This window comes from Monodelphis domestica, chromosome 2, assembly GCF_027887165.1.
Source record: "Monodelphis domestica isolate mMonDom1 chromosome 2, mMonDom1.pri, whole genome shotgun sequence".
Taxonomy (NCBI): domain Eukaryota; kingdom Metazoa; phylum Chordata; class Mammalia; order Didelphimorphia; family Didelphidae; genus Monodelphis; species Monodelphis domestica.
The window spans coordinates 152,722,550-152,745,229 of NC_077228.1; the positions used below are offsets into that span (position 1 = coordinate 152,722,550).

The window sequence follows — 22,680 nt, forward strand, 5'->3', positions numbered from 1 at the left end:
TGAGAGTCTTAGAGGAGGAAAAGAAATGAGGACTTTGGAAGAAAGAACTATAATGGGAATTAAGAGCCTGACACAAGAGGTACAAAACTACCCAAGCAAAAGATCCCCTGAAAATCAGAATTGACCAAACAGAAGTCAGTGACTCATGATATAACAAGAATGAAATAAAAATTGAGATCAAAAGACTAAAAAATAGATGAAAATGTAAGTATCTCATAGCAAAAATAACTGACCTAGAAAATAGATTGAGGGAAAAAAAATTAAGAATCAATAGCCTATCTGAATTCTATGACCAAAGTAAGAATCCAGCCATCATATTTCAAAAACCTTAGATGATAATTGCCCAGATCTCTTAGAATTAGAATACAAAGTAGAAGCATAAAAAATCCACTGGTTACTTTCTGAAAAACAGTAGAAATGTATATTTCTAGAAACATTATAGTCAGAATCTAGGTCTTCCCAGTCAAGGAAAAAACTTCTGCAAGCAGTCAGAAAGAATAGCTAGAATTTATGAAATGATTTAAACTTCATAAAGTGTTATGCTAAGTATATTATTTTACGTGATTTCCCCATGCTTGGAAGGTAGGTATTATTATTGTCCCCATTTCAAAGATAAGGAAACAGAAAAATCAAGTAACTTTCATAGCTAGAAAGTATCTGAGACAGGATTTGAAATCAGTCAGATCTTCCTTACTCCAAGCTGAAGAGTAAGGAGCAGAAATTGGCAAGTTTTGGAAGAGATTTTCTCAGCAAGTGCACTGAGCTAAGGAAGGGGAAAACACTGGAGTTGACATTATTTGATTTCACCACCAATATGGTTCATGACATGTTTGTCTTTTCTGTTTCCAATATGCTCTGCTCTGTTCTATCTATTGCCTCCTATTCTTGGTCCTTAATATCCCAGAAATCCCTGTGGACTGTAATAATTAAAATAGTTGGTTGTCATAAACTGTAGTGATTAAAATAGTGGAAGACATAAATTGTAGTAGATATGAGTGGTTGTTAAATTTGTGACCGCAGAAAATATGGTTTCAAGACAGTGTCTTGTTTTAAAATCAAATATATAAAGTGGTTGCCAGGGAAATATTCCCAATTATGAAATATACCCAAGTCAACTGGGTTTTATAGAGATTTTAATTCATACAATGAGGAATGTAAAGAAAATGAGAGAAAGAGAGAAAAAAGGGAATAATGAGAAAAGGATAGGCCAGCCCAAGATCTGTCCAAGCAAAGATTCTAGTGACACCAGGCCAGCTCCATCTCAGCTGACTCCATCAGCTCAATCCTGAATCTGAATCCAAATCTGAATGTGAATCAGAATGTCCCTTCAGCTCTATCTGAGCTCCTATTTAAAGGGAATTTTCTCCTATGTCACCTCCCCTAAGTTCTTACATCTACCAATCACAGTAGACATTTTTCAAAGGACAGACCATTCTTAATTCACACCTAAAAAGGCTTAAATTTTTGATTAAGTTCACACCAGGAAACCTCTGAGTAAGTTTCTCACCTCTTTGCTCCTTGTAAATTCACAAGTTGCCTGACCTTTATAGGTACTTAGCACCCTTTTGTATTAGTTCTAAAAATAGGCACAGCTTAAGAACTTTTTGCCTTATTATAAGTATGGGTTTAAGTACTTTTCATTGTTCAGCAAAGAGTTTACAACTTTATCTTCCCCTAAAGTATGCTTAAGTAAGGGTGGAGTAGAGGTCTTCACATTCCTGATCTAAGTAGAAGTCTCACATTCCTGATCTAAGTTCCTTCATTGTTTAAAGTGGGGAATGGTCTTAACCCAACCTTATGAAGTAGGGCCTGGGAAATTTTAAGGTTCACAATCCAACCTTATGAAGTAGGGTCTGAGAATTTTTAAGGTTCACAGGACCTTGATAGCTCTCCAGGAGTAGTCCTTGTCACTCTTCCAGGCTCTGCTACAGCAGTAGCATTGTGGGTATTCCCCTTTGCTCCAAATAAAAGGTGAAATGGAGTGCAGGCAGGGATTTCTTTTCTACCCTTTCAAAACTCACAATAGGAAGTCCATTTGAGGACAAAGGAAAAATAGAGTATCAAGGTTTCTAAGAAATGAGTGCCTATCTAAATACACATCTCAGCTGACATAACATGTACTCTTTGGAAACTAAAATGCTATATAAATTCCTCTCCTCCTCCATTTCCTCCTCATCTTCTCCCATTTTCCCTTCTCCCCCTCCTCCAAAAGAGTGCTATAAAGATCTTTACCAATCTTTTCCATATTTTTTTTGCTTGTCATCCTCCTAATCTTATCCACAAGTGCCCTTGGTATGACTTTGCTTAGTTTGGTTTCTTGCTAAGCTTTCTTTAAACTAATTACACTATTCATTGCTCATCCTTTTATTATGATTTGCAATTGGATGGACAATCTATAAAGCTTTTCCAACCATATACACATCTTGGACAAATACTGAAAATGGGCAATGAATTGAACTCAGAATTAAAGAGAAAGTCAATGGTGGGCTAGACTTGTATTTGGTAAAGTGCAGAGCTTCTTTAATAACCCCAAACTTATGCCAGAAACAAAAGCCCATCTTTTTAAAGTCAATGGATTTTGAGAGGCAGAGTCAAGATGGCAGCATAGAGGCAGCAAAAGTTCAGACCTTTGAATACCCTTCCTTACCAATTACAAACTAAATGCTTCTAGAGGACTGAAAATCAAACCTAACAATAAGACAGAGCCAAGGAACCCTCCTGCTGGACTCAATTCAAGAGGTATGCCCGTCAAAAGCTGGAATTTGAGAACACTCAGGTTTAAGGGGAAGGAAGAAAGAAGACCATAGGACCCCACCCCCCCAGAGCTCTAAGCCTCCATTGGCAGCGGGAACCTCTGGGTGGGCAAAGGTACTGGTCTGGAGGGTGTACCTTGTAGGCAGGGCTGTGCCAGGCTCAGAGCATAGAACACAGGCAGTGGGGAAAGAGCTGGAGAGGGAGCACAGAGTGGGCAGCCTGGTCACAGAGGTGGAAACCCTCCATATTGCTCCAGCCTTCCGGGAGGTTTTGGTCTCAGAGCATATCCAGCCCAACCCAGCTGAACTTAATCCCATCAAAAGTCTTCAGAGGTCAGGGAAGCTCAAGCTCCCATACCCCTCCCCCACAGACTGCACCAAGAGATCTCCTGACAAAGTTCCAAGAAGGGAGACTGACAGAAAACCACCAAATCAAAAAAAATGAGAGGAGCAAGAACACAGACAATTACGGGGAAGAAAGAAGGGGTAAATATGAGCAAACAACAAAAAAAATAAAAAAAAGAAATTACAATTGACAGCTTCTATACAGGCAATGAACAAAGAACAAACAGAACAGAGGAGGAGGCATCATCAAGCATTAAAATAGAAATACCAGCGAATTGAATACAGGCTTTGGAAGAACTCAAAATGCAATTAAAAACACAATTAAGAGAGGCTGAAGACAATTGGGAAAAGAATTTAAAAACTAAGATAAGTCATATGGAAACAGAAAATAGTATCTTGAAAGCCAAAATCAACCAGCTTGAAAATGAGGCAAAGGAGATGAGAGATGAGGTAAAGAGAATGAAAGATGACCTCCAAAGAAAATCAGACCAGAAGGAGAAGGATGACCAAAAAGCCAGGCATGAAATCCAGTCTTTAAGAACCAGAATACTACAACTAGAATTAAGTGACCTCACAAGGCAACAGGACACTATAAAACAAAACCAAAAGAATGAAAAAATTGAGGAAAATATGAAGCATCTCATTCACAAAACAGAAGATTTAGAAAATCATTCCAGGAGAGACAACTTATGAATCATTGGTCTACCAGAAGACCATGACTAAAGAAAAAGTCTGGACATAATGCTACAGGAAATTATCCAAGAAAACTGCCATAATATCCTAGAACAAGAGGGAAAAGTGGAGATCGAAAGAATCCACAGATCACCTCCTGTAGTTAATCCCCAACTGACAACACCTAGGAATGTTATAGCCAAATTCAAGAGATATCAGACTAAAGTGAATGGATTTTGCTGGTTTTGATATATGACAGTAAATCAGAGAATACTACAGTCACAAAGAAAGAAAAATTAGTATCATTTAGAGGGCAATGGAGAAATATATGGTGAGCATGAACGGACCTTAACACATAACAAAGAAGGAACTACAAAGAATCAGAGTAAAGGAAATAATTAAAGAAATGCATTATCAAAGAAAGGAAATGAGTGGGTTGGAGCAAGAGCAAAGCATCTTCAGTTATTAGTTTATGTACTCCACTGATATCCTTCAAATGTCAAGAGAAAGTGAGGATGGCCCAGTGGAATGATGAACCCCTTCTGGTGAATTTGACCAAAAGTTGCATCGGATAGGCAAGTAAAATGAAAACTACATTATTGGAGAGAACTCTTACATCTGTGAGATCACAATTCCACATGCGGTTGTTTTGGTTTTTATGCGGAATTTTCATTAGATATTTTATTAGGTATTCTGCATGCATGGTGGTGCCATTTTTACATGAATTATGATATAAGATATGGGCACAGAAATAGAAAATATTATGTAAGTCTAAGTTTAGATGTTAGAATAATTGAGGAAGATAATTTAGAAAAAAATGAGGCTATTACAAATATCCAGAATATAGAAAGAGATACTAGAAGGAAAGTGAGGATGGTATATGAAGGAAGAGAGGTAGTGTGTGTTTTGGAAATGCCCTTTCCCTACTTTTTTCCCAACTACAGTAGGAAGGAAGGAAGGGAACAAGCATTTATTAAACACCTACTACTATGCATTGTGTTAAGTATTCTACAAATATTTTCTCATTTGATCCTTATAACAACTCTAGGAGGTAGATGCTTTGTTTGTTCCCATTTTACAATTAAGGAAACCAAGGCAGATAGAGGTTAAATTTCACTTGCTCAGGGTCACACATCTCAAAAATGTCTGAACACAGGTCTTCCTGACTCCAGGGCCAGGGTTCTACATATGCCACATAGCTAATTATAATATAGGAGTTATAACTATCTTATAGACAGACTTCAATCATTAATTAAATGGAAAAGATGAAATTCTACCTTACCTTTGAACCACTTACCTCAAGGGAGCTTAGAAGATTAATTATCTTTAGTCATTGTATTGTATTAGGTAAACTGGGCTTTGAGATCCCAGGGCACATGAGCTTCTATAAGACATATACAAGTGCTGCTGATTTTTTTTAATAAGCCAGAAGGTTCATATACTAGTTGTGTCACCAATCATAAGGGCATTGATGGGGAGACATGCTGTGACTATTCAGAATATTGTTAGAATTCTTTCAGAACTGGGTTCAGTGCTCTTAGAAGCAGACCCAACTACCCCATTAGTGTAGGTTCAATTTTAAGACAAAATGAAGCAAAGGTCTATTTTGTCCTTATATATCTTGTATCTACAAAAGTCATTGACCAATTAACCAAAAGTTAACCAAACCCAGCAAGGATATGCAAGAATACAGTAGCTTTTAATTTCTATAGTCATGTCCTTACCTTCCTCTGCTCCTCCACCTTGTCTCCACATGGAAACACATCTGGTAACCAGCATGGTTTTCAAGTCATTAAGTCAAGAGTACCCTAACTCCTTGGGGAGGACTTTTTATACCCTTAGGTGACCAAGAAGCTGCCTCAATGGAGGCAGGGATCAATCAAGTCCCAGGAATGGCTTTACTGCCTGTTAGGGAAAATAATTCCTGCTTTGGAAAACAGGGAACCCTGTCCTATCACAAGTGCCCGGGATGCATATTTTTTAGTAATGACAAATTTTATTTGAGGCAGGTTTGATTTCTGGAAATCCCTCAAAGTCATTTGAATTCTTTTGGTAAATATAGTGGATTACCAGGTTAGGTAACATTATGGGAAGTTGTTGTTGGGCTGTGTCTGTTTGTTTTGGCTTCCTTGTCTCTAAAATGGGAATAATACTAATACAGCCATCCCTCACTATATTGTGGTTCCCTTTTAAGGGCTTCTCTGTATTGTGGGTTTTAGAAAAAAAATCTAATACCGTATCACGGAGTTTTTGCTATATTGTGGGATTTTGTGGATGAATATCTTATGGTAAACACTGGAAATGCAGTAAGCTACTACTGCTTGTGCAAGTTTTCCATGAGATTTTCCATAGCACACTATTGGCTGAAAGGCAACCAACCACAATGCTGCGCTCTGTGTCCTGGGCACTGATTGGCTCAGCGTTTACAAATATGTGGGAAAGGTTATAGGAGAGTGGGAAGGGTTGATAAAGCCTTAAAATGTATATAGATAATAAAATAAATATAATGCTGCTACTTCACAGATTTTCACTTATTGTGAGGGTCACTGGAATGTAATTCTTGCAATAGGTGAGGGATCATGGTAGCACCTAAGTCCCAGGAATCTTATGAGGATCAAATAATATAACATTGGTAAAGCAAGCACAATGACTGGCACAGAGTAAGAGACATATAAGTGCTATATACAGCTAGTTCTGAGGCTGTTGGAACTATGGGGCCATTTATCAGGGTCCAGCATGAGAAGGGTGAGGAAGGTGGAATCCACTGCTGAGTGCCTACAGTGTCTACTACTCTATCTCCAATATACAGAACTTGTAATTAAAATATTTAAAGAAACAGATTCTAAATGAAACTAAAGGGAAAATATTCTCAAGTTGTGAAAAAAATGGTACTACATAAATATTAGCTATTATTATTATTAATTAAATACTATTATTATGTATGTGCGGTTTTCTTTGGATGGTTAGTTGAGGAGAATGAGGTGTGACTGCAAAGCATATACTTTTCTCCAAGTGACCTGCTCCAAAGGTCTCTATTTCATAGATCTAGAGCTGGAAAGGGCTTTAGAGGTGATTTCATCTCCCTCATTTTATAGATGAAGAAACTCTGGGGTCCAGAGAGGATATGGAACTATTTATTCTCAAGTTAAACAGAGTCAAGGGTGGGACCTGAACCCAAGTTTTCAGATTCCATAGCTAGTGTTCTTTCCAGGGCAATGACAGACTTGTTTTAAATTCTGTGGAAATAAACATAGATCTTCCCTGGGAAACTTTGGAATCTACTTATGTGGATGTATAATTCTAGTAAGTTTCTTAGGAGAAAAAAATGTATGTGGGATGTGTGTATAGTAATGAAACTGAGATGTGTATATACATGTCATTCCTTCATAGTACTGAACTAGACTTTTTCTATTTGTAAATTGTCTTCAATACAACATCAGGGTTTGGAAATCCAAGAGGTACAGAAGGTTCTGAAGTATATTTTAGTCTTTCACAGGTGGCTTTTGTTAAAACAAATATATCCCACCTGTAGGTTACTGGTATTATATGATAAGCAAAAGTGTTTACTCTATTTTCTATTCTATGTTTATTACTGACATTTAGGACGTTTCAATGCCATTTCTATTTCAGTAGAGAAAATCTGACTCAACCAGTTACCATTAAAATAAAAAGAAATCTCCCAAGTCTTTACCAAGTGAAAGTTCTATGAATTTTTTTAATTTGGTCAATTTCAAACATTCCTTGGTTACAAAAATCATATTCTATTCCTCCCTTCCCTCCCCCTGCCCTTCCTGTAGCCGATACACAATTGTACTGGGTATTACATGTGACCTTGATCAGAATCTATTTCCATGTTTGCGCTAGGATGTTCATTTAGAGTCTACCTCCCCAACCATATCCCCTCAACCCATGTAATCAAGCAGTTGTTTTACTTGTGTTTTTACTCCCACAGTTTTCCTCTGGATGTGGATAGTGTTTTTTCTCATAGATCGCTCCGGGTTGTTCAGGATGACTGCATTGCCACTAATGGAGAAATCCATTACATTTGATTGTACCGCAGTGTATCAGTCTCTGGGTACAATGTACTCCTGGTTCTGCTCCTTTCACTCTGCATCAATTCCTGGAGGTCGTTCCAGTTGACATGGAATTCTTCCACTTTTTTATTCCTTTGAGCACAATAGTATTCCATCACCAACAGATACCACAATTTGTTCAGCCATTCCCCAATTGAAGGGCATCCCCTCATTTTCCAATTTTTGGCCACCACAAAGAGTGCAGCTATGAATATTCTTGTACAAGTCTTTTTCCTTATGATCTCTTTGGGGTACAAACCCAGCAGTGCTATGGCTGAATCAAAGGGCAGACAGTCTTTTATCGCCCTTTGGGCATAGTTCCAAATTGCCCTCCAGAATGGCTGGATCAATTCACAACTCCACCAGCAATGAATTAGTGTCCCCACTTTGCCACATCCCCTCCAGCATTCACTACTTTCCATAGCTGTTATGTTAGCCAATCTGCTAGGTGTGAGTTGATACCTCAGAGTTGTTTTGATTTGCATCTCTCTGATTATAAGAGATGTAGAACACTTTTTCATGTGCTTATTAATAGTTTTGATTTCTTTGGCTGAGAACTGCATATTCATGCCCCTTGCCCATTTATCAATTGGAGAATGGCTTGATTTTTTTGTACAATTGATGTAGCTCTTTGTAAATTTGAGTAATTAAACCTTTGTCAGAAGTTTTTATGAAGATTGTTTCCCAATTTGTTACTTTCCCTTCTAATTTTAGTTACATTGGTTTTGTTTGTACAAAAATGTTTTAATTTGATGTAATCAAAATTATTTATTTTACATTTTGTGATTTTTTTCTAGGTTTTCCTTGGTTTTAAAATTTTTCCTTTCCCAAAGGTCTGACATGTATACTATTCTGTGTTCACCTAATTTACTTATAGTTTCCTTCTTTATGTTCAAGTCATTCACCCATTCTGAGTTTATCTTGGTGTAGGGTGTGAGATGTTGATCCAAAGCTAATCTCTCCCACACTGTCTTCCATTTTTCTCAGCAGTTTTTTATCAAATAGTGGATTTGGGTCCCAAAAGCTGGGATCTTTGGGTTTATCATAGACTTTCTTGCTGAGGTCACTTACCCCAAGTCTATTCCACTGATCCTCCTTTTTTTCAAAAGTTCTATGAATTTAAAACAGAGTGGTATAGTTCCAAGAGTGTTGAATTTGGAGTTAGAGACTCAAGGTTCATATCCCAACTCTGTTATTTCTTGTCTGTGTGACTTTGGGTAAGTCATTTAACCTCATTAAACCCAGTTTCCTCATCTGCTAAATTTCCCATCCCAGATAGGCGTCTAACTCTCTGTACTTTACCACCCTATTAGTTGGTTCTTTTTAGAGTCTCTATTTTAGGGATGGAGGCAGGCCAGCAATGTTTATCTTATTACCCTGGTTGAGCTCTTGACTCTTTGGACTTCCCTGTCAAGGCCCCAGTTTTAGCTCTTTTCTTTTGTTTGCAAATATTTTATTTCTCTCCCTTAGGATAGCACCTATTATACAGTGTTTGTTCTCTGTGATGGAGTTTTACTAGACAGCCTTTAAGGTCCCTTTCAATTCTAGATTTATAATCCTATCCTTTATTTACTCCGTTGCCATGAAAGGTTACAGGATAGAATTCTGATTTGGATAACAAATGGAAAGGAGGATAAATTAGAAAATGGAACCCTAAAAAACATAATCTACATAGGACTCTATGCCATAGAAGGGAAGAAATAAGACGATATTTGTAATTCTAGAGATAGCTTGTATCTACATAGAAAATTCAGTCTTGCCCCCCTGAGCATCTACTTGCATGTGGGAGATACGATAGCCAGCCATCAGTAGGATTAGGGTAGTATAAGGAAGGGGAAAATATGGTATCCAGGGCAGGAGCTTTGGTGAGAAATACTTTATCCCCCAAATGATAACCATGAAAAGTGGGTAGTGGCCAAGGAGCCATCTGGTTGGGGAGCTGTCTGGCCTGCATTTAGTCACAGCTGGGTCATTTTACAAAGTGGTGTATAGAAGCTTTTGACAGCCTGAGCAAATATATCTTGATTTAGTTGCCACTAGAGGGAGAAATAACTGGGTTGTATAAAAGCTGAAGGCCAAGTTTCTTGTACCAGTAATTTTGAAATATTCTAGTCTTCTCCAATAGGTGTTAATATTATTCCCTCTTTTACTCCTTCATCCAATTTCTATTCTATTTATTCATTCTGTGTTGCTAACTGAACTTTTTGAAATATGAGCTCAAAAATAAAAAAAATAAAAAGAAATATGCAGCTGTTTCCTTGCTTTACACTGTTTTTCAGTACCTCTCATGTTTTTTAACAATAGCAATAGCAAAGCAACCCTATTCAAAAAATAGAATCTGGTTCATGTTAGTTGATAGATTTCTTGTGTCCTCTATTTTCAGTTTATTTAAAATGAAGGAAAAGCTGGATTCCATAAGCAATCTCCTATTTTGTATACTTCAAATAATGACTAGTTACTAATGAATCTTGTTGGAATAGAAAAGAAAGGCACAAATACAAGATTTTGGCTTATGGATATAAATAGTTATGTTGCATGTTAAACCCTTAAGAGTTACTTGTAATAACTTACAGGAAAAATAATGAAACATTCTTTAATATGCATCATAGAGGCATTAAGATCTGTCTCACAAATTATTTGAGAAAATGGGAAACAGAATAAAATGATAGGCTGAGGGGTGAGGAGAGTGGTCAGAATGGAATTAGAATCTCAGAATTATAAAGAACTTTGCAGGTTATTTAATCCACATTATTGACCAATGCAGAAATCCCCTCTCAAATATTCTGGGCAAATAATCTTTCAACTCCTGCTTGAACAGTTCCCGTGATGAGTGAATCACTACTTTTCTAGGGAATCCACTGCACTGGTATGGCAGAATGGTAGAGCAGAAAGTAGTCATGTCAAAAAATGTTCATTAAGCACCTACTAAGTACCAGGTATTGTGCTAAGTGCTGACACTTAGAGCTCTAAGGGACCTGTCCCTGGCATTGGAGGGTCTTGGTTCAAATCTCTTCTCTGATACTTGCTACCTGAGTAACTCATTTAACTTTGGGGGATCTCTATTTCTTTATCTGTAAATTAAGAGATTGGAGTTCATGACTTCTGAGGTATAGCTCTATATGATCCTAAACACATTTGTCAATATGTTTAATTGTTAGAAATTTTAGAACATATCTCTGAAATTACTTTGAAAAGACTGAAGGACTATGTAAATTGTTGCTGTTCAGTCATTTTTCAGTTGTGTTCAACTCTTCATGACCCCATTTAGGATTTCTTGTCAAAGATAGAGTGGTTTGCCATTTTCTACTCCAGGTTATTTTACAGATGAAGAAACTGAGGCAAATAGGGTTAAGAGACTTGCCCAGGGTCACATAGCTAATAAGTGTCGGAGGCCAAATTTGAACTCAGGTCTTCCTGATTCCAGGCCCAGTGCTCTATCCTCTGCTGTGCAACCTGACTGCCCTGCTAAGTAAATACATCAATTACTATGTTTTGCACATATGACATGCAACTTCCCCTTTCAGTGTCTTTGTACTGGACATTCTGGAATTCATTTCTGTTTTATTTCCACTTCTTAGAAATTTTCTCTTCCTTTAAGATGAAGCAAATGCTTGTGGTAGGGAACCATGGAGAGAGGGAGCTTAATTAGACCTGGAGTTAGGAAGACCAGAGTTCACATTCTTCCTTAGATACACATTATTTGTATCATTCCAAAGAAGTTATGTAAATAAACTGTCTCAACCTCAGTTTCTTCATCTGTACAGGATATAGGCTTTAAAATGGCTCTGAAAAGGGAAAGGACAAATTTTTTAAAAAGCATATGTTGAATAAATTGCCTAAGAGGAACAGAGGGAAGAGACTAAGAAAGGATCAGAGGAAAGGAAGTGAAATAATTTGGGGAAAACCTGGTTGAATGTTTAGAGTAGTGAGTATTTTAAATCTGACTTATTGTTATTGGGAATAATATATGCAGAGAGGGGGAGAAAGGAAGATGTAAAAGAAGAGAGAAAGAAGAAAGAGAGAAGTCAGGGGAGAGGAGGGAAGGAAAGGACAAGGGAAGAAAAAGGACAAAGAAAAGGAAGAAAAGGGAAGAAAAGAGTAGGAGAATTTGAATTCAAATCCCATCTCTGACAAACATAAGCTATATGGCTAAGAGCAATTCATTTAAACTATGAATGGTCCATACATTTACATGACTATAACTTACAGAGCTGGTCCTGATCTATGTAGTATATAGATTTCATTCATAGCTTGTAATTTTAAAGAACGGTTTGGAGATTAAGTTAAAGCCACCATTCTGATTATTATCCCAAAAGGTAAATACCCTACTAAGTGGTATTGGTATACACATAGAAGGGCAGACTGTCTTACTATAGGGGTATTTGGAGGGAGAGTAAACCTAGTGGTGTTAACAGCATAGTAATTTTTGAATTAGCCTATTAATGCCAATGCCAATTTGCTACCTTCTACCGTCACTCCGGCAACTCACACTGCTGTGTTCTTCCTGGAACCTCCATTTTGAGGAAGGCTCCAGACCAGTCAGCTTTTATTCTCTGAACTTTACCACCATAATGAGGAAGAAATTCTTTCTCTTCCTTCCTCCCTATCCATCCTCTTTCATTCATTCATTTAGGCCACTGGTTCAAGAACAAGATCCTTTTAATATTATTTGGGATTTGGGGTTAGCTTGGAGAATTTAGCATAACTTTAGTAAGGTCCAATTCAGTATTTCCATTTGCCTACAGGAGAGGTCCACTTAAGCTCTCAATTGTCATTTTAAATTTACCTTCTAAAATCTAATTCATATTCCCACCCTAATTAGACCCGTTTCCCAATTGTCTTAATTTTCCAGTCTCTGAGAAGTTAAAGAAGTTATCTTTTTTAACCATTCTTACTAAATTCCATTGGTTCTTCATTACCATTTTTCTTGGAGTTATTCCTCTCTCTCCATCGGCACTGCTACCACTTTATTCCATGTTCACATGACTAGATTATTGCAACAACCTTCTAACTGGTTTCCTTTCTTCCACTATCTTCTTTCTCTAACCTACCCTGCACATTTCTTTCAGATTAGTAATCAAGTAATTTTACTATTTCCAGTTTCTCCTCATTATGTTCCATTCTTCATAGGCTCCCAAAGATATTTTTCTAATGATTACTTAGTCATAGGTTTGATCAGGTCACTTCTTAGCTCAAATATATTTAATATTATCTCACTGACTAATAAATAAAATAAAAATTCACTAACATGGTATTCTAGGTTCCAGTGGACTTTATACTTGGTCTTGGTCCCTTCTCCTCTCCTTCAGATCCTCTATAATCTAGTCCAACCAAACTATTTACTCTTCCCTGCCCTATCCTACCTTTATACCTTAGCATGTCAGCAGCCATACCTCTCCCAGAGTCTTCCTACTCCCAACCTGTAGTTGTTACTGTTTTTCCTCTGTCTCAAGACCTGAGTTACCAATTAGTCTTTCTTGATCTTTCCCCCCTAGCCAGAAATCCCTCCTTTGAATTTCTCAGACCATTCTGATTTCTTTTTCATTCACACTTAAGCAACTTCTAACTTGTATAACAGTTCTGTGTGTCTATTACATCTCTTGTCTTCAGTTACTTAGACACTTTAGATCATAAGGGTCCTTGAGGAGAGGAATTGTTATTTTTCACCTTTATATCCCCAATATCTAAAACAGTGCCTTACAATATAGCATGAGCTTAATAAATAAATGCTTATTGGATGGAATTAAATTGAAATGACTACTGGATTTTTTCTTCCCCAAGTAGATTATAAAATGTTGAAAGTCAGTTAGGCAATAAACGTATATTAAGTAGTTACAATGCACCAGACACTGTGTCAAGTGCCAGAGATACATCACCCCTCAAAAAAACAAAACAAAACCCCCAAACCCTGTCCCTGACCTCAAAGAGCATACATTCTAATGGGAGAGACAACATGTAAATAATTGAGTATATATCTCTATCTATCTATATATGATATATATGGTATATGAATAATAATCTGAAAGGAGGTCTTAGTAGCTGGGAAGACAGAAGAAATTCCTACAGAAGGTAGATTTTGAGCTGACACTTGAAAAAAAGTCAAGGAAATTGTGAGGCAAAGATGAGGGGATAGAGAATTCCATGTTGGGAGAGATAGAGTGTTGTCTTCATGGTACTGGAAACTGGCCAGTATGTCCAGATCATAGAGAATATGGTGGAGAGTGCTCTAAAAAGGTTGGAAAGGTAGAAAAGGGTTTAGGTTGTAAAGAACAATAAAGAATTTTATATTTTATTCTGAAGGTTATAGGGAGCCACTGTCGCTCATTTAGCATAAGGGTGATATAGTCAGAAAAAAATCACTTCGTCAGAAGACAGATTAGAATAGTGAGAAACTTTGAAGCAAGCAGACCAGTTAGCTACAGTAGTAGTATAAGAGGTAATGAACTATGGTTGTGGATATGAGTGGGGAGAAGGGAACATAGAAGGGAAGAGAGAAAAGACAAGATTTGGCTACAGATTGCATATGTGAGATTAAAGTAAAGACATGAAGATGACACAAAGATTTTGAGCCTGGATGACAAGGAAGATGGTTGTGCACTCAAACATTAAAAAATAATTGTAGAATTTGGTAGAATATGATGGAGTTGGGCAGAGTGGGAGAGATAATGAGTTTTATTTTGGACATGCTAAGTATGAGATACCTGTGTAATATTCCATTTGAACTGTGCAAGAGGCAACTAGCTCAGGGGAGAGACTGGGTAAAATCTGGGTATCATCTCCATAGAGATATTAATTGAATCCATAATGGGACATGGTATAGAGGGAAAAGAGAGGACAGAGATCATGCATTATACTTTCTTGTATTCATGCTAACGCTGAGCACAAGACTGACACATGGTAGTATATAAGAACAGCTGTTCTGTAGCACAAGGAACCCTGGATTTTGGATCAAAGGGCTTCTGCTACTTTCTATCCATGTGACATTGGGAAAGTCATGTAACCACAGCAGGCCTTCTCTGTAAAATGAAGGGACAGACCAAGAAGATCTGCAATGTCCTTTCCAGCTCTAGATCCTATAATAACTACACACAGGTGATAGTTGATAAAAGAACAATGTCCTGGCACGTTTCTTTCTTGAGTTGAACTAGCAATTTTATGAGTCTACAGCATCCTGGGCAGGGTAACCTTGTAAAGAGACCCTATTTGCAAACCAAAGACATTTTTTTCTACTTGAAAATAACAAAAAACAATTCAATAGCTAAGCCAAGTGAGGGTTTTGTAAAATAAATAAAACTTCCAGGGATTAACCCCATTCCTCCCCGGAGAGACCATTCATTTGCCTTCAGAATTAAACAAGTTCCAACACCGAGATGAAAAATGAAGAAGTTCAATGAAGAACTCTGGAAAAAATTTAGGAAGAAGTCAAAAATAGAAAATGTATTCAAAGAAGGGTCCCAAACTTTTTTACTTAAGAACAGCTGCTGGACATGGGAAGGGGTCGGAAGAGTGACCCCTCCTTCCTCATTTCTATTGGTTCTGCTCCTCTGAGGTTGATTGGGTAAGATGTCCCTTTCCCCTCCTCTCTCCATGCCCCCTTTGGCTCTCCTCCACGACTTTCCCGGTTTGGAAGTCTCTAAACTGGAGGCGTATAGGGGCTGCTGCTGAGGGGCTTCTGATTACAGCTCCGCCTCGGGCGTCTCCCTTCCTCTCGACTGCGAGGGACCCTGCTCAGCTTCTAGGTCTCTGAGGAGTTTGATTTAGGAGACACCTTCACTGGGACATGTCTCCCAGGGCTCTTAAGAAGAAGAGCGGGGAGATGACTGCATGGACGCGGGTTGTGCTAATGCTGCCCTTGGCTCTACTTCTGCCTGCCGTGCCCGGGGGTTGCCTGAGCCCGCAGGAACTCTTTCCTTTCGGACCTGAGCAGGGGGACCAAGAGCTGGAATCTGGGGACGACTCCATCTCCCCAGCCCTGGAGCTCCGCCTGAGGATCCACTTCTATGACAAAGACGACGTCTCTTCCATCTATGTGAGTTCAGTCCTCGTGTGTGTGTGTGTGTGTGTGTGTGTGTGTGTGTGTGTGTGTGTGTGTGTGTGTGTGTGTGTGTTGGGATGGTCAGAGCATAAGAGAAGATGGGGAACTAGAGGAGGGGGATGTTGGAGAGATGAGAGATCTAGAGGTGAGGGACGCTCTACACTGGGGAAAGGGTCCTTGGAGCAGAAGTGAGATCCGACGTGGGGGACGTGAAGACCCAGGCTCTAGGGGAAGATTTCCCCAAGGGAGTCTTGGGGACCTAGTGTGAAGGGAACCTCTGGGGTTTCCTTTATACCCCAACGGGTTTGTAGTTTCTGCGCCGCCCCTGTCTCTTGTGTGCCGCTCCCGTTCAACTCGCTTTGCCTTCCTCTCCACCTCTTTACTATATTCTTTGGGAGTTGCCGTTCAGCTGGTTTCCGCCGTCCAGGAAAGAAAGGGACCTGAGGAGTCCCACTTTTCTCTGTTGTGGCATCCTAGTTTATGCTGCCTTCGAATTTCAGGGCGGAGTTTGCATCTCTTCCAAAAGAAAGGGCCTAATGTAAGGGAGACTTAGCTTCTGAGAAATTTGCTTGTAATTTTTCCATTGTCTTGCTAGTTTGGAGGAGGGAGAACACTGTCTTCACTGTAGAGGACTTCACAGTCCTCAAACCGAGCCCAAGATTAAATCACTTTTCATCAGACATCAGCTCCGTAGGAGAAGAACCAAGAGGGCCATGCTCAAATGCCACATGGTGCCCAAATCCAAAGGGTCAGGAATGCTGACACGAAGGGGTTAAGACAGATTTTTTCTCTCTCTCTCTCTCCCTGGGCAATTGAACATGCAGAAATCTCTGTGTCCTTCCAAGGACTGATTTCGGAGGCATTTTGTGTGTGACTTTCAAGGTATCTTTTGGCAATGATTGACCTCCTTAAGTAGGCTTATTTTAGAGCCCAGACAGCAATATAAAAGAGAGAACCTTGTGATCTTATTTCCTGTTGAATTGTATTGTCATCATTATAAGTCCTAAAAGAAGAAAGAGTGAAAGCAGGGGACCTTTAGTTATAGTGACCTTTGTGTCTGCTGAGAGAAAAATCTGTCCAGGCTTCTAGTAAACGACATATATACTATTTTTTTTTTCTGGCAGTGAAATGTTACCGATCCCAATCCATTCTTATCCTTTTCCTTTCCTCTTCCCCCTTGTGGATTTTATGTAAAGATTGCATGTGTTCCAGAAGTGGGGAAAATAAAACAAAACACACAGAACCCTTGTATCCTGCCTGTTAAATGGAATTGTTTTGTAAGTGAACTGGTTGAATTCAGCTTTTGACTACGCCCACGTGTAGTTTGTCTCCTTTACATAAGAATGCTTAAGACTAAAACTCTTGGGGAGTCAAATCTAAGAGGGCTTTATTGGAGAACCCTCCAAGGTTCTTTCTATCTATTATACTGCTATCTGGGCTCTCAAATAAGCCTTCTTAGGGAGGTGAATCATTGCCCAGATATCTTGAAAGTTACACACAAAATGCCTGAGAACTAGAGGTAGAAAGGGACCTTAGAGGCTGACAGATGGCCTAGCAGACAGAGAGGTGGGTCTGGAGTTGGGAAAACCTGAGTTCAATTGTGACCTCAGACACTTACTAGCTGTGTGATCTTGAATTATTTAACCTCTCTTTGCCTCAGTTTCCTCAACTTCAGTGAGAATAATAGCCCCTAACTCCCAGGGTTGTTGTAAGTATTAAACAAGATATTATTTGCAAAACACCTGTCTCAAAGCAGGTACTTCATAAATGGTCATTTCCATGGTAACTAGGTGGCTTAGTGGAATTGAGAGCCACACCTAGAGATAGAAGGTCCTAAATTCAAATATGGCCTCAGACACTTCCTAGCTATGTGACCCTGGGCAAGTCAGTTAATCCCAATTGCCCTCTTTTCTGCCTTGGAACCAATATTTAGTATTGATTCCAAGATGTGAGGAAAGGGTTTTTAAAAAATAAAATAAGATAAATGTTCATTTTTTCCATTCAATCACAGAGGCATGGCTTTAAATCTAGAAGAGACCTTAGAAGTCATCTAGTTCAACCATCTTGTTTTATAGATGACAGAATTGAAGCCCTAAGAGATCATGTGACTTATTCAATTCATTCATTCAAGGTGACCAAGTCTAGGTCTTCTGATTCAAGATCAGGTATATTGGTTATTTGGTTTAACTTTCATTAAGAGTTGAGAAAGCTAAGGCCCAGATATTCCCAAAGCTAACATATAAAGCTTTAAAGTTTGCAAAGCACTGGATATATGACCCCATTTGATTTTCACAGCAATCCTGGAGGGCAAACTTCAAAAAAAAAAGAGAGAGACAATATCCCCATTTTATAGAAGAGGAAATTAAGGCATTTGGAAGTTAGGTAGCTTGCCTATAATTCCACAGAGTATCAGAGGCAGTGTTTGAACCCAGCTCTCTTCTTTCTCCAGGACTCTTTCTATGGCTTCAGGAAACCTCTTTCCTGTGGCATTAACCTGAATATCTGAGGACATTCTAAAATTTTGGAAACAAACTCTGGAATTGGTTTTCAAAACAAATTCCTATCATTCAGTTGCCCAAATGACTGTAGGTTATTATTTTTTTGTATATATGTGAGAGAATTTCAGATTCCTCTTTGTATATTGGATAGTATGTATATGAACTAAATATTTTATGAGTGGTGCTGTGAAAGCCATATGATTCTCTAAGAGGGAAGGGGGTAAAGTTGATCAGTTATTCTTCACTCTTCTATATTTAAACCTTTTATAGGAGTGGTTACATCTAAGATACAATAAAGTATAAGAGGAAGGAAATCCTTGTGCTCAAGAAGTTAACAGTTTAGATGAGGAGATACAACTAGTGCACTACTAATTTATTTAAAAAAATTTAATTTTAAAATATTTTTCCATGTTTCCATGATTCATTTTCTTTCCTTCCTTGCTTTCCTCCACCATCACCACCCCCAGCTGACAAGCAATTCCACTGGGTTATACAAATGTTATCACTTGGTACCGAGTTCCATATTATTCATTTTTGCTATAAAGTGATTTTTTAAAAGCCTAAACCCCAAATCACATACCCATATATACATGTGAAAGTAATGTCATATGTTTTGCTTTTGCATTTCTGATTTCCATAGTTCTTTCTCTCAATGTGGTTAGCATTCTTTCTCATAAGTCCTTCAGGAATGTTCTGGCTTCTTGCATTGCTACTAGTAGCAAAGTCCATTACATTGGATCGTTCTACAATGTTTTACTTTTTGTGTACAATGTTCTGGTTCTGCTCATTTCACTCTGCATCAGTTCATTGAGGTTTTCCCAGTTCATACAAAAATCCTCCAGATCATCATTCCTTACAAATAGTATTTCATCACCATAATATGCCACAATTTGTTCAGCCATTCCTCAATTGAGGGACAACCCTTCATTTTCCAATTTTTTTTTGCCACCACATAGAGTGTGGCTATGAATATTTTTGTACAAGTTATTTTCCCTTATCTCTTTGGTGTATAAACCCAGAAGTGGTATTGGTAGATCAAAGGTTATGCATTCTTTTAAAGCCCTTTGGACATAATTCTATATTGCCTTCCAGAATGGCCTGTACTACTAATTTATAATGGTCCCAAGTATAGTAAGAAGTCACATGAAATTATTAAAAGCAAAGTGAGCAGAACAAAGAAAACATTATATATAGCAACAGAAATAGTTTGAAGAATGACTTGTGTATTTTCATCTCTAGAGAAATAATAGAAATAAGCAAGATATAATTATATATATGTATATCATTTTGATAAATAATGCCTTCTCTAATGAAAGGAGAAGAAGGAGTTACCTGGGTATTTTAATGTAACAAACACATTTAAATTTTAAAAAGTCACAGTGAGAACTGGTATGGATTGGAGGAGTTAGGGAAGACTTCATATATATAGGAAGAGTGACTCAAAGAGGGTCTTCAATATAGAGCTAGATAAAGTATAATGGAAGAATGAGGGGATTCTAGGCAGGGAGATCAGCATAAACAAAAGCATGTAAACAGAAATTAGTATGTCATGTTGTAGGGGACAGTGTAGACTGATAATTCCTTCAAAGGACTTCAAATGGCATCATCTAGTTGAACTCCCTCAACCTAAAGATAAAGAAACTAAGGCAATCTGTTCAAAGTCACACACATAATAAGTAGCAGAGCTGGTATTGAACCTAGACCATATGTTCCCAGATCCAGAGTACTTTCTACATATTGGAGGAATATCAGGATGTGAGATTAGGTAATTAAGATGGAGTCACTTGATGAAAGGGTTTGATAGCATGGCAGAAGACTTTAGAATTTATGGGGTAGGTTGTAAGGGAAGCATGTTAGATCCTAAAGACGAAATGAAAGTAGTGTGTTTGGAAGGTTAGTTTGGAAGGGGGTGTCTGAAAAGGACTACATTGAGAAAAGACAGATGGTAGGGAAGCTAGGTGGCGGCTGTTGGAGTGATCTGGGACTAGATTAGGGGAGTGGTCATGGGAAAGGAAAAGAATGTGTGAATCATATATATATGTATATGTGTGTGTGTGTATGTTTGTATTCCCTTAAAAAAATAAACTCTAACCTTCTGTATTAGAATTGATATCAAGTATTGGTCCCAAGGTAGAAGAGCAGAAAGGGCTAGGCACTTGGGGCTAAGTAACTTGCCCAAGGTCTCATAGCTATGAAGTGTCTGAGGTCAGATTTGAATCTAGGACCTCCTATCTCTAAGCCTGGCTCTCAATCCATTGAACCAGCTAGCTGCCCCTCCACCCAAGTACATTTCAAAGAAATAATGACACAACACAATGACAAATTAGATATAGAAAATGAGGTCATATAGGAGAGACTAGAAAAATTTGTGTTGCTCCTATAGACAGGAGCTCTGCTTCAGAATAAGGCAAGTTCTTTTTTAGACATGGTTGGACATTTAAGTGGAGGTGACCTAGAGGCAATTAGAAATACAGACCTAGAAGTGAGGCTTGAAAAGAAAGATATGAGAATGAAAATAATTGTAATGTTATTTCTAAAATAATTTAGTACATGTCAGGTAGACTACCTTAGACTTAATATAATAAAATTTGAAGGCATAGAAAATTCAATACTTGTAAAATAGGCAAGAAACATGCTCCCATAGGAAACTTTGATTTGAACTCTGTGGACATGGGTTAGAATCTTGGTTTTCTTTCTTGGAATCTGTGTGACTTTGGACAAGTCACTTAATTTTGGGTCTCATTACTTATCTGTAAAATGAAGGGACTAGAGGAGATAGTTCCTAAGTTCCCTTTCATATCAAAATCTACAAGTCTCTTAAATAGGTTAGAGTGATTTTGACACTCAGCATTTTCTTAATGAAGGCATATTCAGTAGGCTTCTACGTTGTATTGTTCTAGTATCTTCACAGTATCACATTCCATGAAAATGGAAGTTCTAAGTTCAGTCTTTCTAGTGCATACTCAGCAGATGTGACCAGCTGTTCTTTGGACAGAAGCCTATGTACTAAGGAAAAGAGGTCACGCCTGGATACTCATTCCTGAGCCAGATAACAGAGCCACTGAAAATGTCTTATGGGATCTGCCACCTTAACCAATGGCCAGTGATAGGTCAGTGAGCTTGATTTTGCTTCCTGGGAAAATTCTAGAATGGATTATTAATCATCAAAGAGATGATTAGTGAACATCTAGAAAATGAAGTATTAGATACAAAAAGCCAAGATAGCTTTATCCTCAGGAAGTCATGCCAAACTAACTTTCTTTCCTTTTTTTTTTCCACAGTGTGATGAAACTGTCAGATGAGGGAGTTCTATAAACATAATTTATCTAGATTACAACAATATTTTCATAAAGTATTTTATACTATTTTTTGAAACAGATGAAAAGATGGGGACTAAATGATATATTTAGATGAGTTGCATAGTCAGATTCAAAGAGTTTATATTAAATTAATGATTCAATATCATCTTGATCTGAGGTTACTAACAGAACGTTTCATGCTTAAGTCTGTATAGTTGAACATTTTTACTGGTGACTTGGATAAAAGCACATGTGGTTTATAGATATAGCTATAAATGTATAGCTACTCATCAGACTTATAGATGACACAAAGGAGTAGCTAGCACACTGTATGAAAGACTTGAGAGTCAAAAAGATTGGACTGAATCTAACAAGAAGAAATTCAATAGGGCGCATATAAAGTTTTAGACTTGGATACCAATCTAAGTCAGTGATTCTATTGAATAAATGCCACCTCCCCCATTCATTGTTAAAAGACAGATCTATTGACTACCTGTTCCTTATCCTCTTTTCTCTACTTCTAACTACTATGACTTCAAAAGACAGACATTTGATTCCAATGTATTAGCAAAAGACAGATGATGTCTTCTGTACCTTGCAAGTCATTTCCTTCAAATTTCTCCTTAGTCAGACACCTCTATTCTAACATCAGCTTCTATAGATTTTTGTGTGTAAAGTTTTTCAGATTAATTCCTTTTAACTCATCATTTAAATCCAGGACCTTATGATTTCTTTCCTACTTTGCACATCGTAATATAATAGAATTTTGAATTAAAAGGGAACTGAAGAGGTCTTCTGCTCCAATTCTGTAATTTTATAGCAGCTAAAATCTAGGCACAATAATGTTAAGTACTTTGCCTTAGACAACAAAAGTCCTAAGCACCAGGGCAGAGACTTGAAACTAGTTAGGCCTTCTGTCATTACTATTTTCCTCTATTGCAATAGTTTTTTAGCTGACTAGCATGTATATATTGATTTAAAGTTTGCAGTGTACTTCACCTATCT

The 22,680-nt window shown here is 37.9% G+C and overlaps 1 protein-coding gene across 1 annotated transcript in view; it reads left to right on the plus strand.

Annotated features, from left to right (window-relative positions):
• The first annotated feature begins 15,435 nt into the window (after positions 1 to 15,435).
• NID1 (nidogen 1) overlaps positions 15,436 to 22,680 on the plus strand; it is a 127,441-nt gene continuing 120,196 nt past the window's right edge. Inside the window, exon 1 of the mRNA XM_001378382.4 lies at positions 15,436 to 15,872. Within this exon, the coding sequence (XP_001378419.1) occupies positions 15,624 to 15,872 (249 nt within the window). The 5' untranslated portion in view covers positions 15,436 to 15,623. The remainder of the gene's footprint in view (positions 15,873 to 22,680) is intronic.